This window comes from Neocloeon triangulifer, unplaced genomic scaffold, assembly GCF_031216515.1.
Source record: "Neocloeon triangulifer isolate White Clay Creek 2 clone unplaced genomic scaffold, ASM3121651v1 ptg000020l, whole genome shotgun sequence".
In the NCBI taxonomy this organism is placed as follows: Eukaryota; Metazoa; Arthropoda; class Insecta; order Ephemeroptera; family Baetidae; genus Neocloeon; species Neocloeon triangulifer.
The window spans coordinates 1242116-1257626 of record NW_026775561.1 but is presented as its reverse complement, the minus strand read 5'-3'; the positions used below and the strand labels follow the sequence as shown (position 1 = coordinate 1257626).

The following is a 15511-nucleotide window of genomic DNA, read 5'->3' as shown; positions in this document are numbered from 1 at the left end:
ACATTTTAAATTTATATAGTTTCATCCGAAAAGGTTGACGTAATTAAAAGTTATAGTGTTGAAATTTGCTTTAGTTGAAGCAAATCAAGCTGGTCTTTCTTTTTTGTTGAAAACTTTTGCTTGAACGGGAGAGCTCTTTAGCTGGAAATTCGCCGCGCGAAAGTTTGATGCACTCACTCAGCGCTTCTCGTACATATAATATGCAATTCTGCTGCTTTTCTCGTTCTCAGCCCCGGAGCTTTTACATGTGAGCTGATTCTCATCTATGTATGTTCACTGACGGCGGCACAAAGCAGCAATTGAGGCAGCGCACGAATAAAAAGAAGAAGCGAGGTCTCAATTTATGAAAGTAAAAACAAAGCTGCTGGCGGAGGCACTCTAAAAAGGAACATCTCTTAAAACGTGCTGCAGCCCGGCAGGGATGGAACGTGGGGCTGCCGCTTCTTCTCTTGCTGCCAGTGCAGCTCTTACACGCGATTCCGTGTGTTTGCATTAACGAGTGCAATCGCGTCTTCGCCGAGAAAACTGCACGAGTAAAATAAAATGGAATAAAAGAAGAAATAAAAAACGAGAAAGAGATGAGGGCAAACTTCTCCGTAAAAAGAGAAAAACAAAGGCAAACATACTCTCTGCAAATTGTTATATTTGTCATAAAGAGAGGGGATAACAGTTTTTTTTTTAATTTTTATGTCTTTAACTTCAAAACATGGTGGTTTTTATTCCTTGATTTTGGACGAAAAATTTATTCGTATTTTAAATAGGAATTTTTGGTCACATCTTGCAATTATGAATGGAATAAAATAATATATAAATGCAATGGGTGGGTCCGAATATCAGAAAAACGATTCTCGAAACGATTCTCGAGAAAAGATTCTTGAGAAACGATTCTCGAGAAAATATCTCGCGTAAGGATTCTCTAGGAACGATGCTTTAGTTGCATTTTAAAGGCAGAAACGTTCCTGAAGAATCCTTGCGCGAGAATCTTTTCTCGAGAATCGTTTTGAGAATCCCTTCTCTGATATTCGGACCCACCAAATATTTGTTTGCCGAGATAAAATAATTTCAAGTGATCAAAAATCAGCTGGATTTTCTCAGAAACTAGAGAACGTAAAAAAGAAAACACGTTTTTCAATCTTAAATTGTAGTTTTCTCAAAAAATTTTGCAGTGTCCCTCAATTTTCTGGTTTTAAAAATGGCCATTAGTTATTGTACAGGATTTCACTGCCCTGTTTCATCCTCTTTAAATTTTATGCGTTTCAAAATATGGCTTTAATATAAAAATTTCCAAGTTGATTTTTTTTAATCAACTACAATTTTTGTTTCTTTTCCTCATCTCTGCGATTCTAAAACCAATGAAGGCCTCACTTGAAAATAAATTTCAGATCCTGACAATGAAATCTATTTGGATGTGGGGCGGCGGCAGCTCCCTTCAGAGAGTCTGCGTGTCTCCTAATGACAGATTTATGAGACAAGCTGCGAGAGCTTTTCTCAAACGCACTCGTTTTCCATTTGCAACCCCGAGGCAGTTCGCACGACCCCCAGTACGAAACGCACGCTGCACAGAAGTATTAATTGTGATGACGTGCCGGTCGGTGCGGATAACAAATCATCTCCATCCTTGGGCCCCGGGGGCGTCTCGTGCCCCTCGCGTTGCACACGCGTGGCTGGTCTAATAGATTTTTCGTCTGCAAATGTTGAAACGCCACGAATTAAAACTTTGCTGCTGCTTTTGAAAACTTTTAACGACTTAAAGCGCTCGCTCAGCAAAACTTTCGCGCATAATTCTTTTATATATTAATTTTTTCTATTTCACAAACGTCGCAATCAGCCGGGCTAAAACTTTTGAATAAATCTGGCGTTACAAATTGCCATACAGGCTGAAAGTAATTTTCGTGCGATTTCGCGAATGTTACCGACAGATTGGCCCGCGCGCGCGTGTGTAATTCATTTTCCCAGAGAACCTCTCCGAAAATAGAAACGTCTCGAGCCGAGGAAAAACGCGACAACTTTCTTCATTTTCCTTATTACTTCTGGCAACGACTTGGACACGCTCAAAAAGAAAAACTTCTCTCAATAATTTTTAATCGCGATTTGTCAGTCAACGTTTTGCGATTTGCCAAGATTCAATTTCTTTTACCTCCCAAAATTTGAAGTAATGGATTTTAAAAGCTTATTCAGCCCAAGCAATTTCTGCAAATGGCCACTGGTGGCGCTGCTTTTCTTCAAAAGTGGCGCCGCCAGTCGTCTTTCTTACTAATTACTTTGGCAAAATCAATTTCCGCAAGATTATCATCAATAGTGATGCTGAGGCTTCCAAGTTAAGTGAATTTGTACATTTGTATTGAGTTTGACGGCAGCTTTATAGCTTTTGATATGTTATTATTGAATGCAGCACATGGAAATGATATGCGAGCGAGAAATACATAATTCATGGGGCGCAAAAAGCAGCCATCAAGCGCAGATCAAGAGCATATTATATTATTTTGCATGCCGCTCTCTCACGTACGTCACGTGTCCGTTTTTCCTCGCCAACTGCAAAGTGCACTGCTTATATAAATTTCAATTGAACGTGTTCTTCTCTGATGGGGTCACTCGTTTCTTGCGAGCAGGGAAATTTATGGCTTTGGACTCAGTTTTGCGCGCAGCTTAAAAGGTTTGCTCTTGAATTTCTTTGTTTCTGACTTGCCGGCTATAAATAATGATTTACTCGTCGGGGTGTAATATGTGGACTAAGTGATGGATAGCGTGTCGGCATAAGACTCTGGTACACCCGCAGTCTCTTTGCCTTGTTTTCGGTTGCTCCATTTTCCTGCGCCGCGGGGGTTTTTCGCTCTTGCTCGTTTATCAATATTTGCTTTCTGCGGGACAAATAAAATTTCGCTGAATATTGGCGGAAAAATCCCACAATAACCAAAAGCACCAGTCAAACACCAGAATTAATAAAAATTAATTGGTTTTTCTCTGATAATATTTGAACTACAAAAAAGTTTTTGTTTGATAAACAAATGCCAAATTATGTAATTATTAATTATAAACAAAATGTATTAAAAATAAATCAATGTAAATTAATTTCAAGTGTTTTTTCATTTTTTTTTTTAATTTTAACCTTTGGTTGAATTTTAATTCAAGTTTTTGCCTGAAATTCAGTCAAATGCTGCACAAAAGTTGAAAATTTTCTTAAAAATCTTATTATTTGTTCTTATCCCTGACACTTTAAATCTCACATAAAATGAAAGAAAGTTTTCACAAACTGGAACGAACCCTCTGAAAAATCCTTTTTAACAAATTCTCTGGCTCGACTGGCCCAGTTAAATTTAAGCTTTTCGGCCTCTCTCGTCTGCTTTTTAATGCAACGCAATTTTGCATCTTAAACACCCACTCGCTGCTTTTTCCAGCAAAGCTGCCATTTATTTGCAGAGAGTGTGGGAAATAAGCAGCAATAAACAACTTGGAATCGCACTTAAACCATCATTATGATCGTTTGCGGTTGTTGTTGCTGGCGGCGGCGGCGCCGCATTTCGCGCCCTCTCCGCGACTAATGAAGTGGATTTGCAGCCGGAAAGTGGCAGAGATGAATAAATCACGCGCCGCCGAGCTTTTTTGCATTTCTCCTTCGGGATGTAAGCAAAATAGACTGCAGAATGAAGCAACTTAATTACCTCCATCATAAAATGTACACCTACCGCTTTTGTGTGCGTGAATTACGAGCAAAATAAAACTCCTTCGCAGAGGTTCACGTTGCTCTCGCTTGCGGATTTATTGTCTTGTGCAAACGCGCTAAATCACTTTGTTTTAATGAGAGAGCGCTTTTCATTATATTAAAGTCTCTGCACAACTTCACATGAGGCTTCTTCCTTATAAATTCAATCAAGTTCATTGCAAGGCGAATTCTTCTGCTGAAATTTTAGTTCAAATTTGCATTATATATTCCTCAAATCTTTTGTAAATTAGATCAAAAAAGAAAATTGTGTTGTTCAACTTTCAAGAAGATGGAACCTCTTTCCAAATATCCTTTTGAATTCTTCAATTTTGAATGGAACTCAATAAAAGTTACTCAATTTGACTGAAATTTGATGTAAAAAGCCTCAATTTCTAATTTTGGCCTCATTGGAACAGATCATTTTCAGTTTTTCTAAAGCTAGTTTAAAATTAATAATATTTTCAAAACGGTCTATTCAAAATATTAAAAATTTGTATTCTGATTCAAAATGAAACAGAGCATTTTTTGGCTATCTTGGATTTTTCATCGGGTTACCTTTTTTAAATGGGCACATTTTATTTTTTGCCCTTTTGCGAGGGTCAATGACCTTTGACCTAGAAACTTGGTGACCATCAAGAAAAGATACCGTGGTTCATTAGCTCCAATTTGCAACCAAGAAAATTTTAAAATTTTTACCCAAATTAATTTTACAGCAGTTTTTGTAAACCCTTATTTAACTCCGGCGGCCATATTGGAATTTGACAAGTAATTTTTCATTACTCGCTTTTTCAACTTCTTCATTGCAGTATTTTGCGTCGTGTGTTACCGTTTTTTGAATCTCATTAGAAGCGCACCCTATTATTTTTGATAGAATTCCCAGTCCATCAATTAGCCTAATCCGACAATAGGTCTCTCTCTTCTTCTTCTTCTAATCGTAATCACGCGCAAATTAAGACGTGAGAATAAATCAAAAAGTGTGCGGAGAGCGTGAGTGCGCGGCATTTATTTTTCAAAGTGTCCCGTTACGCGATTGTCTCTGCGCGATTTAGAGCTACTTTTTTTTCGTGAACAGTGGCCCTGTTCCCACCGCTTCTCTCTCTCTCATTTCGCCAACAGACTTGCGTGGCTCGAATGGCTTTTCCACTTCTTTTTTTAATGCGTTTTTGATAAATAATTCATTTTTCTCCTCGAAAGCTGCTCCGAATTGCTGGGTTATTTGTCAAATATTTTTTATTGCGTGTGTGTGCCGAGCTGTAATTTTTTCTTTCTACTGGAAAGAATAAAGATATTCGATAGCACTGAAAAATGTAAAAGGGCGAGGAGAAAAAAAGTGGAACTCTATCGATTTGATTTTTATTGCTCGAGCAATAGATCTTGTATCGCAGTAATTGTGCTGAGAGCAGGAAAAATGGAAAACTACATAAATTTTGTACATTTCCTTGACATCATTTCACTCTTGTATCTGCAGCAATAGCAATGTTTCTCAAAAGGAAGCTGTCAAGCGGGTTGTTCCAGAAAACTGAAAAGTTTCCAGTAATTTATAAACTGTTTTTTGTAACGCAAAGGAGCAAAGATTTCATAATCCATGCTCAGAATTAAAAGGGTTAACAATATTTGCTCAAAATACTTGGTTTGAGGCGTCAAAAAGTGGGTCTAGTTTCTTTTCTTTGTGAACGATCAGCAATAAGAAAATTTTCAGGACAATAATTCATTTTATTTAAATTTCCAACTCAAATTTGATACTTTTCTCATTCAGAAATTGAAAATTGGTTCACTTCTAGTTGGATTTAGCGCCTTTTCAGTTATGCAACCTGAATAGCCGTGCATCTTAAAAACTGCCCAATTTGAAAACCGATCTCTTTACTTCTTAAAGAAAATTGTGGAAGGTTTATTTAACTTTCAATCTTGTCGGATAAGTTTTCAACAAATTTTTTAATGGTTTAAATTCAGCATGAATTATTTCTAAAAAAAAACTTTGGTATAAAATCTGCCAAATTGAGCGTGAATAAGAAGATGCCTGTGATAACCTTTGGCAATTATCTTGTGTAAAGCCAAATTAAATACAACGCCGTTTAAATTAACAAGGCTCTTTATTGCGCATTGCACGTGGCGGCGGCGGCGGCGGAGCGATATTGGCACAAAAGCAGCGAGTTTTTGGTAAACAAAGCTCGGCAGAGAGTGCAAATTAATAATCCGGCGGCGGCAAAACGCAATCAAAGCGAGAACAATGGAAAGTGCGCGCGCCCCATTCACCTCGGAAATTTACAACTTCGCGTGCTTTTAACCTGCCCGCGTCGGATTAATAATTGTTATATTTCCAAAAAAGCAAAAGCTTATCTATCGGGGGGTGTTTCTCGGACGAGAATTGATTTGCATAGTACACGATAGCGGCGGTCATGACTTATGCATTAGGAAATCTCGCGTGGCCATGCAAATTAGCCAGAGTAATTGGAGCCGAGACCAGGAGCGAGGTGGAAAAATAAATCACTTATTTGTGCTGCAGACACGAAAACAAATATAGAACCAGAAAGATCAAAGATTAGAGGAAAGGAATTTGAATAAAAGTAGGTGAAGAATCTTCTGTTATTTGAAAAAAAATTATAATTATGATTCATAAAACATTATACACATCTGTCCAGAAATACTTGCTTAAAAATGAGCAGTTAATAAAATAAAATAATATTTTCAATACGTGAATAAAATGTAGTATATTTCATTAAAAAAATTCTAAAAATTTCTGAGGAAAGTTTATACCCCTAATTAAATCTAATCCTTTTTTACTTAAAAACAATCAAAACATTGAAAAATAAATATTTATGGTCAGAGAGAATGAAATTCCTGTCTCTTGTTGAGAATATGTTAAAAGAAGAGAACGCGGTTGACAATTTGATGGGACGCGCCTGTTTCCAGGTCAACTGCTAATTCATTCCGGCGCATGTGTTATCACGACGAGTGGTCAGTTACAGCTGGAATGTAATTACACGACGAGATTGTGCTTGCTCAGTGCACTCACTAGAGCTGCGGTCGGAGCTGAGAAGAAACGCGGAGGTCAAGGAAAAGGCCGCGCTCGACTGATCCTTCAAGCGTGCTTCCTTCTTCAAACATTCCTGCCTGCACCGTCTGCGCCGAGCAAATTCACACAGTCTGCGGCTCCAAAATTCAAAACCGTAATTTATTTATTCCCTGGTTTAGGCGTTTCCATTCGAGTTGTCAAATGAATTTTTTGTACCAAAATTTTGAAAAAGTTAAAAATTGTTTAATCCTGAAATTGGGAATGCTAGATTGATAAAAATTTCTTCTTTACGCTCAATTTTTCAAGCCGAACAACTTTTCTGTTGAACCCAAAGCTGTAGGTCAAAGGTAAGGTCACTTTTTAGTGATTTTATATATTTTTCTTTTTGGGAAAAGTCAAATTTTGCGGATTGTTTTGCAGGTATAGGCAAAAAGTTGGCCCGTGTATTAATTTTGCACTAAATATGTAATTTTAAGAACATTTAAATTTTTAGTTTTCTCGCAAATCAAGTCTGAAGTTAATATAACCATTTTTTTTTTTTAATTTGGAACTTTTTTACTAATAAATCATAAAATCGCTTAAAAGTGACATTGACCTCTGACCTGCAGCTTTGGGTTCAGCGGTAAAGTAGTTTGGCATGAAAAATTGAGTCTAGAGATGCAATTTTTATTAATCTCTCAAAATGTCCAAAATTTTGAAAAGCAATTCTTTTTGAAAAGTTCTCTAACATTTGTGAAATTCAAAAATTTTTTGTCTACGATCAGAAATTTCGCTCAATTTTGCTTGCAAATGAGCAAAGCATTAATTATTTGCGAGTGAAAACTTTGGAATTTATGGAAATTTGTAGGAACTGTGGACGATATTTGAGCGCAAAAAGTGGTGTGGCTCTCAATTTGCAAGTCCCGAATTTCTTTCGCCGCTCGCCTCGTTCAACTTATAATTTATTCATGGTCCGTTTTTGCCCCGGGCGTTTCCAGGAAGGAATTCCTGCGCTCTCGTCGGAATGTTTTGCAAATGAGAGCGCGTTTGGGCAATTCTCATTCGGCCCCGCTCGGCCATTATCAACTTGATGAATTTATTATGCAGTAAGACGCATAATTAGAGCAAAAAGCGGCGATGCAGCCAAAAGTCGACGCGCACTCGACGCAAAAAGTCAATAAGCGGAGAAGCGAAACTTTGCCTTTTCGCAGAGAGAGATGTTTTCCTCCCTGCTTCGTGCGTTGCCGCGGCAAAAACAAATTAATTCGCTCAACTTCTTATCTCGTTATCGCCGCAAACTCCGTCCAAACTTTACTCGCAACTCTTCACTATTCATAAAAATCATGTTGACGCAAACAACATTTCCAAAAGTTTACTTAACTAAAGCTGCACAACAAAAAAATTCAATCCTATTATAACGATTGGAAAAGTGAATCTTTTAATTTAAAAGAGTTTTACTTTTAAAAGTCGAAGTTTTTCTCTTAAATTAATTTTGTTTTTTTACAGTTTGACTTACAATTAGTTTCTTAAATTCTTGTGCCAAAATCTTTAATTTAAACCTGAATCTTCCCTAAAAATAAATTAAATGCTATAGATATAATTTTATCATTTAAATCTTTATCACGTTCGTTCCTGATTATACTAATTTTTCTCCCATTTTTTTTAAAGCGTCAAATCATATTCAGATCGGAAGCAATTTCTCAACACCGCCACTTTTTTTCCTCACTCTCTTTTGTTTCTTTTTCTCGCGCCGAACGAACTTTGAGATGTATTATTTGTGCCGTTCGGAATTATTTTCCACTCAGCAGAGTTGAATGCAAATTCAGCCTGCAATCATTTATCTTTTTGCACAGCAGCAGCAGCAGCAGCGACTCTCGCGAGAATAAATATATATAAAAGTGGCGCGGTGGGTCGATGATAATTTCTCTCCCTCTCTTGATATAAATTCATTTGCAAACAAAAACACAGAGCGTGCTTTTATTTTTATTCTCCTGACATCGGCTTGTGACATGATTAATTATCAAAAGCCTGCTCGCGCGCGCGTTCCAATGAATTTTTCAGCGTGCAATTGCGAACGCCCAGAGAGTTTCTCTTTAATTTGTTGTTTGCCTCGTATTTTATTTCGACACCAAACGCTCGTTTCAACAACTAATTGTGAGTCAAAAAAGCTCAAGTTTTGATAAAAACAAGTGAACTTTTGACAATTTAATATAAAATGTGAATGAAATTTCAATTATCGACCAATTAATTGTTGGAAATAATTGAGTCCTTTGATTAATGGCTCAAATCTGAATTAGGAATCCAATCTGGCGGTGTTCAATTGGTGCGGGGGCAATTTAGATGTGACCCAGAAATAAAACAGGAATTAGCCCCGCGCAGATTGCCATCGATGGCGTGCTCGAGCAGCAAAACGCACGACTTGGTGTCAAAACGCCGCAGTGACAAATGTTAAAAATGTAAAACACAGCCTGAGGTGCTGCCATGCCCTGGATGCACAAAAATTAACACACCCTTGCGTGCGCCACTCGCATTCATTCTCATTTCATCGGAAAATTTGGATTTTTTCTTCATTTCAATTCTGATCTGGGTTTTCGCGACTTTAATCGGATGAAATTTTGAAAAGACCTGCCAGCTTGATTAATATTACATTTCACGGCGCTTTTGCTGAAAGGATCGCGTCTCGTGGATGCAAAAAATTATTCGTTTATACAAAAAGCTGTGCACGCACGAAATTACAAATTGAGAGAGAGAGAGCCGAGATCAAAGGGCTCGATGTCATCATCATCATCAGCGGAAAGGAGCTTTTTTTAATATTCAGAGAGAGACTTGCGCGTTTATTCGGATGTAATATCAGAAAGTGGCCAAATCTGATTAGTCCTTTTCCGAATCAGACCTGCCGTTATTAAATTTCTTGCGAGCCTCGTTTGAAGAAAAATCGATATCAAAGGCTCTGCATTAATTCTAATGGCCTCTGAATCAGCTCGACCTCGATTGGCACTTGCATCAACGCTCAACAAGCACTTATCGCTGCAACAATGGAGATTTTTAACCAAACTCTGGCCCAAGGAGCTTGAAATATTCCTCAAATCGATTATTTCTACTGAAGTTTTTCCACAAAATATCGCAGATTAGCTTAAAATTTCAGACTAATTTGTCAACGAGAATTCTATTCAGGTAAGAATCTGCACCAAGTTTTAACTATAGAGTTTATTTCTTTGTCAATTTTTAATAAATTTGGTAAAAAAATTCGTTTATTTCCCTTCAGATTATAAAATTGTTGGACTTAATTTAACAGTTCAAATTTAATAAAATTTTATAGGATAACTTTTTAAAATTGTTTACGGCGAAAGCAAGCGAATTGAAGCAAAGTAAGTTGTTCTCGCCTGGCTGGTTATGCAACCAGCGCCACTCGAAAGCGCGCACGGCTGCCTATCGCTGATTGCGAGTTCGCCAGCAGCAATTAAAAACTTGCTTTTCTCTCTGCCTCTGAGGCGCGGCGGTGAGTAAGCGATTCGAAATACACCGACTTGCTCATCGTCTCTGCTACTTCTGACACCACTCGCGCCAAATAGATTTTAATGAAATCTGTGTTTTTGAAACACGAACCTCCGCTTTTTTTGCCCAGCACGGAGAATTTTAATTAATTACACACCCCCTTGCGCGAACAAACAATTTAATTAGTCAGATGAAAATTTCATCTTAATTACATTAGGCGAAGGAAAAAAGAAGGCGGAAGAGCCGAAATGAAAAGCAAACAACTCGCTATTTGCATAAAACAGGTGTAAGCCTGCGTCGGGCGCAAAACAAAATAATGTCACGCTTTTTTTTTGCATTACACAAGAAGTGAAGGAAATTGGGGGAAAAATGAAATGAAATCTTTAAATTATATAGTATCATATTGAATTAATAATTTTTTTGCTTTATATACGTATTGAAATTTTGGTACTCTACAAATTAAAATTAAATTAACCCTTATTTTTGTGATTCAATCGAGAAATATTTGCAAATTAAACTTTATACCTGAAATTCCTTTCTGTTTTCCAATGCTGAACAAATTTGGAACGAAACATGACAAAATGAAACGTTTAAATTTTTATATTATGCGATCCAAAACAAGTCGCTCTGGAATCATATGCCATATTTTACTGAAAAGCACAAAATTCCAAAACATCCGAATGTATTACGAATCTCAGGGAAGCACTTTCAAATCGTTGGATGCAGAAACGATTTGCCTTGTGAAGGGAAGCAAGTCGAGCCACACCAACATCGCACTTGGATAAACATTGTCTGCAAGTCCCCGAAAATAGAAGCGCCCATCTCGATTAATCAGTAGAAAATAGGACAATCCTGCAAAAACAATCAGTGGAATTAAATTCCGCATTTTAATTTTTACATATTTTTTTCACAAATTAGTTTTTAGTAAATTTACATACCAAATTATCATATGTTTTTATGAACACTACATAATTTTGAGAGTTTGAAACATCAAATTTGCCTTTTTTTAAAATTATAACTGGTACACTTGCCGCTCTTAGGTGTGCATATTGAGTTTCCGTAAAGGTCACATTGATATCTTTCAAATTTGTCGCCATAACAACGATCTTCTGCCAATATCTGCGATGAATTCAATTTGCCCTGAAAATTCCACACAACTTATCAATAAATCTCTGCAGAACGTTCTTAACAAGGAAAATTGAAATATTAAAAGTTGTGTAAAAGTATTTTTTTTTACAAACCAAATTATCTAAATAATAAAAGTTGTCTTTCACGTCGATCTGGCTGTTTTTATTCCACAGACAGACTGGCTTCAAACTCGGCGTGAACCTCAATTTCTCAGCCTTCCAAACGTAGACGAATGTGTGGTAAAAGTTGCCAGCCTCAATTTTAACTTTCTTCACGTCGAGCACCTGAAATTATTATATTTTTTTCTAAATTAAAGAGCAATTTTAAAAAGACAAACCTTTTGGCTCAGCAAGCCTCGTCCCCGGTGGCAATTTTCACCGACACATTCACCGCTGAAAATTTTCAATTCCTTTCCTTGAGTAAAATCTCTATGTTGAAGATGGCAAAAATTGTCTGAGATCGGAAGTAAATAATGTAAAAATTGATAAGAATTGTTTGTCTGGATTACGCGAGATGATGGTTTGCTCCGACAAAATTAAACCTTCACATGAAGATTTGCCAAAGATGTAAGCAACCCACGGAGCGATCTCGTCTTCATTATTTCGGTCCCACTTGCCGCAGTCTTTGGCACTGAGATTTTCATCGTCTAAACTGAAGACTGGAAAATTGCAACATTTAAAAAACAGCTGAACATAAAAATGAAGGCAAATCTGCGATTTTTTTTTTAAATTTGCATACAAATATGATTTGATAAAATTATTTACTGTGACGAAAGTATAATGACATGTGAAATTATCGTCTAAATCGCTTTATTCTCTTTGAATGGTTCAAAATTTCTCAAAAAGTAAAAATAAAATTATGAAATTGAGTCTTTGCACTTACCAGGAGCAACAAAAGATTTATTCTTCCCGTAATTCCAGCAATCGCTCCTATTTATTTTCTGAAAATCAAAACTCAATTCAATTCTGATCAAACTCGATTGCAGACAATTTTAAATTCTCATGAAGCTCATCCAAATTAAATCGCATGTTAAATTCCAAAACGAAAAATTTCAAACAAAACTTCTGCAAGTCTCATGAATTCTTTAAGTTGTTTTAATTGAAATTTACAAGTTTATCAAAAAAATCATTAATTGATTTTAAAATTGCAAATAATAAATGAAATGATAAATAGGGTATTGGATTTGTCACAAATTCATGAAGAAAAACCTCTTCAAATGTTGAAGTTTTGCTAAAAAATATTTTTAACGCAAAAAATACACTTTTGAACGCATCCGGGCCTGTACTCAAATTAAACCTTTCAAACTTGTAAATGGAAAGATTTCTCTTCAGTTAAAAAAACTCTGACCTCTGCGTAAGTTGGAGAAATTGCAAAGGCAAAACAGCTGGCCGTGCAGAGCAGCCAAATCCACTTCATCTTTAATCAAAAACGCAAATTTTCCTGACTTTTACAAAATGACACAGAATTTCTCATCTACTCACGTTTTCAATAAAATCAAAAGCAATCGAAATGTTGCAAATGAAAATGTCTTGAGCAACGGCGTCGTCGGCCGATGCACCCAAACTGATGATTGCGGTGGCCAAGTTTATTTCACCGGCCTATATCACAATTGACATTTGATCTCAAGATTTGAGCAAAACAAAGGCAAAACAAAGGCTTAAAAGATAGTAAATAATAAATAAAATATGTGCAAAATAATTTGGCAGGCTCACAGAAAAACTTGTGAAAACTCATTTTCAAGGTACAACGTTAATTTATTATCTCGCGCATAAAATTCAGAAAATCTGATTAAATTAATTAAAAAAGAAATTAGTTCTACCAGAAAACTTTGACAAAAATCATGATTATTATAATTAATCAATTGCAGTATTAAAACGCATCTCCATTTAGAACAATTGATTATATTCAAGTTTTGAAACATTGACCTCATTTCTCTTTTTTCAAAGACGCAGGATCGAATCAACTGGCCGTGGTGATCAAGCCAAATCGATCCGATCGCAGAGTATTAAAAAAAGTAAAGAAATGTACATTCTTTAAAATGGAAATACAATAATTATCGTGTGCTACGTGATCATTGTTATTGACTCTCTTTGTATAAAAGATTCAAGTGTATAAAAAGAACAGTGACGAATTTCAGCGCTGGAGTGTCGTGGGTCAATGCACGGAATCTGACGACGGGCTTATCAAAATTGACATCTGACCTTGAGATTTGAGCGAAACAACAGTCGGAACAGCTGAATTTAAATAAATAAAAAGCGTGTGCCAAATAAAGAAGCTTCGATGATGATAAAAAGCAATTCTCTAGGAATGAGGAAAATGGAGACCTTTGATAAATCTAAGCATTTATGCTTGAAGTGAAAAATTTAGAATTGGAGAAAAATGGAAGAAATTGGCAATATTGGTTGCGGCTTGGCCCCGGAAATTTGAATCGCGGATGGCCCGAGGCGTCTCTTGCCGAATGTCAAATTCAATTTAGAGAGATGGCGAGGTGCGCGCGCGGAGATTAGCTGACGATATATTTATTGAGTGCAATTCAGCGTGGGGTGTCGAGAGCGCCGCGGGCAAAAACAATATGTTGACAGGAAATAAAAGAGCGCGCGTTAATATTTGGTCGCGAGAAAATGTAAAAGTAATTCGATTTCGAATCAACTTTTTCTTCTTGCGAATCGGCGAGGAAATGAGGGAGAAATTCGTTGGTGCAAAATGGCGTTTGACGAGAGAAATCGCGCTCACCGGAAAAGCAGGTGCTCGCGCGCGCAGGCAAATGAAATTTGGGGCTCGGCGAACGACGTTTGGCCCCTGCAGCCCTTCCTTGTCGGTTTCCTGTTTGATTCACGATTGGCTGCCGCCCCAGGGCATGCGTCCCTGCCGCTCTAATCCCGCAAAATCGTCGCGCCTAATTTGACTCAAGTTCATTTCACCTCCGAAGAACCATCGCATTTTCGTTATTTTATTTCTGCACCATGTTCAAAGTTCATGGTGGAAAGAAAGAGAAATTTCATCATAAAATTTAAAAATTTCCGAGATGTATTGAAATTTTAATTTAAATAATTACAAATATTTTGAAAAAATTACAAACTTTGCTTTGAAAAGTTAAATTGATGGGTGAAAATGTGAAATTTTTTCTTGAAATTTTATTTGTATATTTGATAAAAATCAGTTTTTAACAATAATTTTGCCAAAATTAAAGAAGTGCACAAATAAATTTACGCTTAATTTGCCTGACAAACTCGCTGTAAAACGTTCAAACGTGGATTTGAAATGCATTTGGGCGATAAGAGCACCTCTCGGCAGCTGCACGCAAATCTGAGATTAAAAGTGTCAGCAAGCCGGTGTTTCATCGCCTGCACCACATCCGCCTGCAAATAACGAGATTTCGGGCGCGCAATTTGTATGCGTGAAGGTCCCTGCTTTAATATGTGGCACGTTTCGAGGTTGAAAAAAAACGCAGCCAGCAGGGGTGTTTCGCTCGTGCACTGAAACCCCAGAGGTGCACTCGAGACCAACCTCTCCTCTCTTTCCACCATGCAAAATGTAATCCGATTTGCATTAGTTATTTTTACTCGCACAGAAAACTCAAGACAATAAAAATGCTAAGACATATTATTAAAATTAGGTACTGAAAAATCTAGAAAGTAATTTCATTTCTTTTATCGCATTTAAAATCAAAATATACTTGAATTTTGTTATAATTTCTGGTAAAAAATTCTTCTTAAGTTATTTGTAAGTCAATAAAAAAATTATTTCTAATTTATTTTTTTATAATAAATTAGAACAGAAATTGCAATTTATTAGGTGAAATTAAATGAATTCAAATATCTTTTTGAAGTAAAAAATCTAAGTGTGATTGATTATTATTTCAAATTTTTTATTCTTAATTCTCTAAAAATACGCTGCTATAGCTTTATTTTGCAAGAACGGTGTTTTTTTTATAAAATTATAATTTTTTTAAGTACCTTTATATTTTCATTCATTTTGTCCAAGCACTTTGCATACTTTTAAGCACCATGCATGAAATAAAATCAAATAATATTTCCATGAAACCGGTACAAATTCTTGTAAAGAGAATAAATTTATTTCAGACGCGTTTATCTGCCAAGAAACATGAATTCCTTGTCAGTATCGGAAAACAATAGAACGGTGTGACGTGCCTTTCGTATTTATGGCAACACTCGGTCTGCAGCTTTTATCTCGTT

The 15511-nt window shown here is 36.4% G+C and overlaps 2 protein-coding genes across 17 annotated transcripts in view; one reads left to right on the top strand and one right to left on the bottom strand.

Moving 5' to 3' along the window:
* LOC132203822 (hemicentin-1) overlaps positions 1–15511 on the top strand; it is a 165978-nt gene that overhangs the window by 19129 nt on the left and 131338 nt on the right. The window lies entirely within an intron of this gene.
* On the bottom strand, positions 10655–12873 carry LOC132203952 (uncharacterized). Its single transcript, XM_059632130.1, has 8 exons — positions 12797–12873; positions 12663–12731; positions 12198–12255; positions 11824–11973; positions 11653–11768; positions 11429–11599; positions 11219–11327; positions 10655–11039 (listed from the first exon to the last, which is right to left on the bottom strand). The coding sequence occupies exons 2-8, from the start codon at positions 12729–12731 to the stop codon at positions 10882–10884; spliced, it is 831 nt and encodes a 276-aa protein (XP_059488113.1). The 5' UTR covers positions 12797–12873; the 3' UTR covers positions 10655–10881.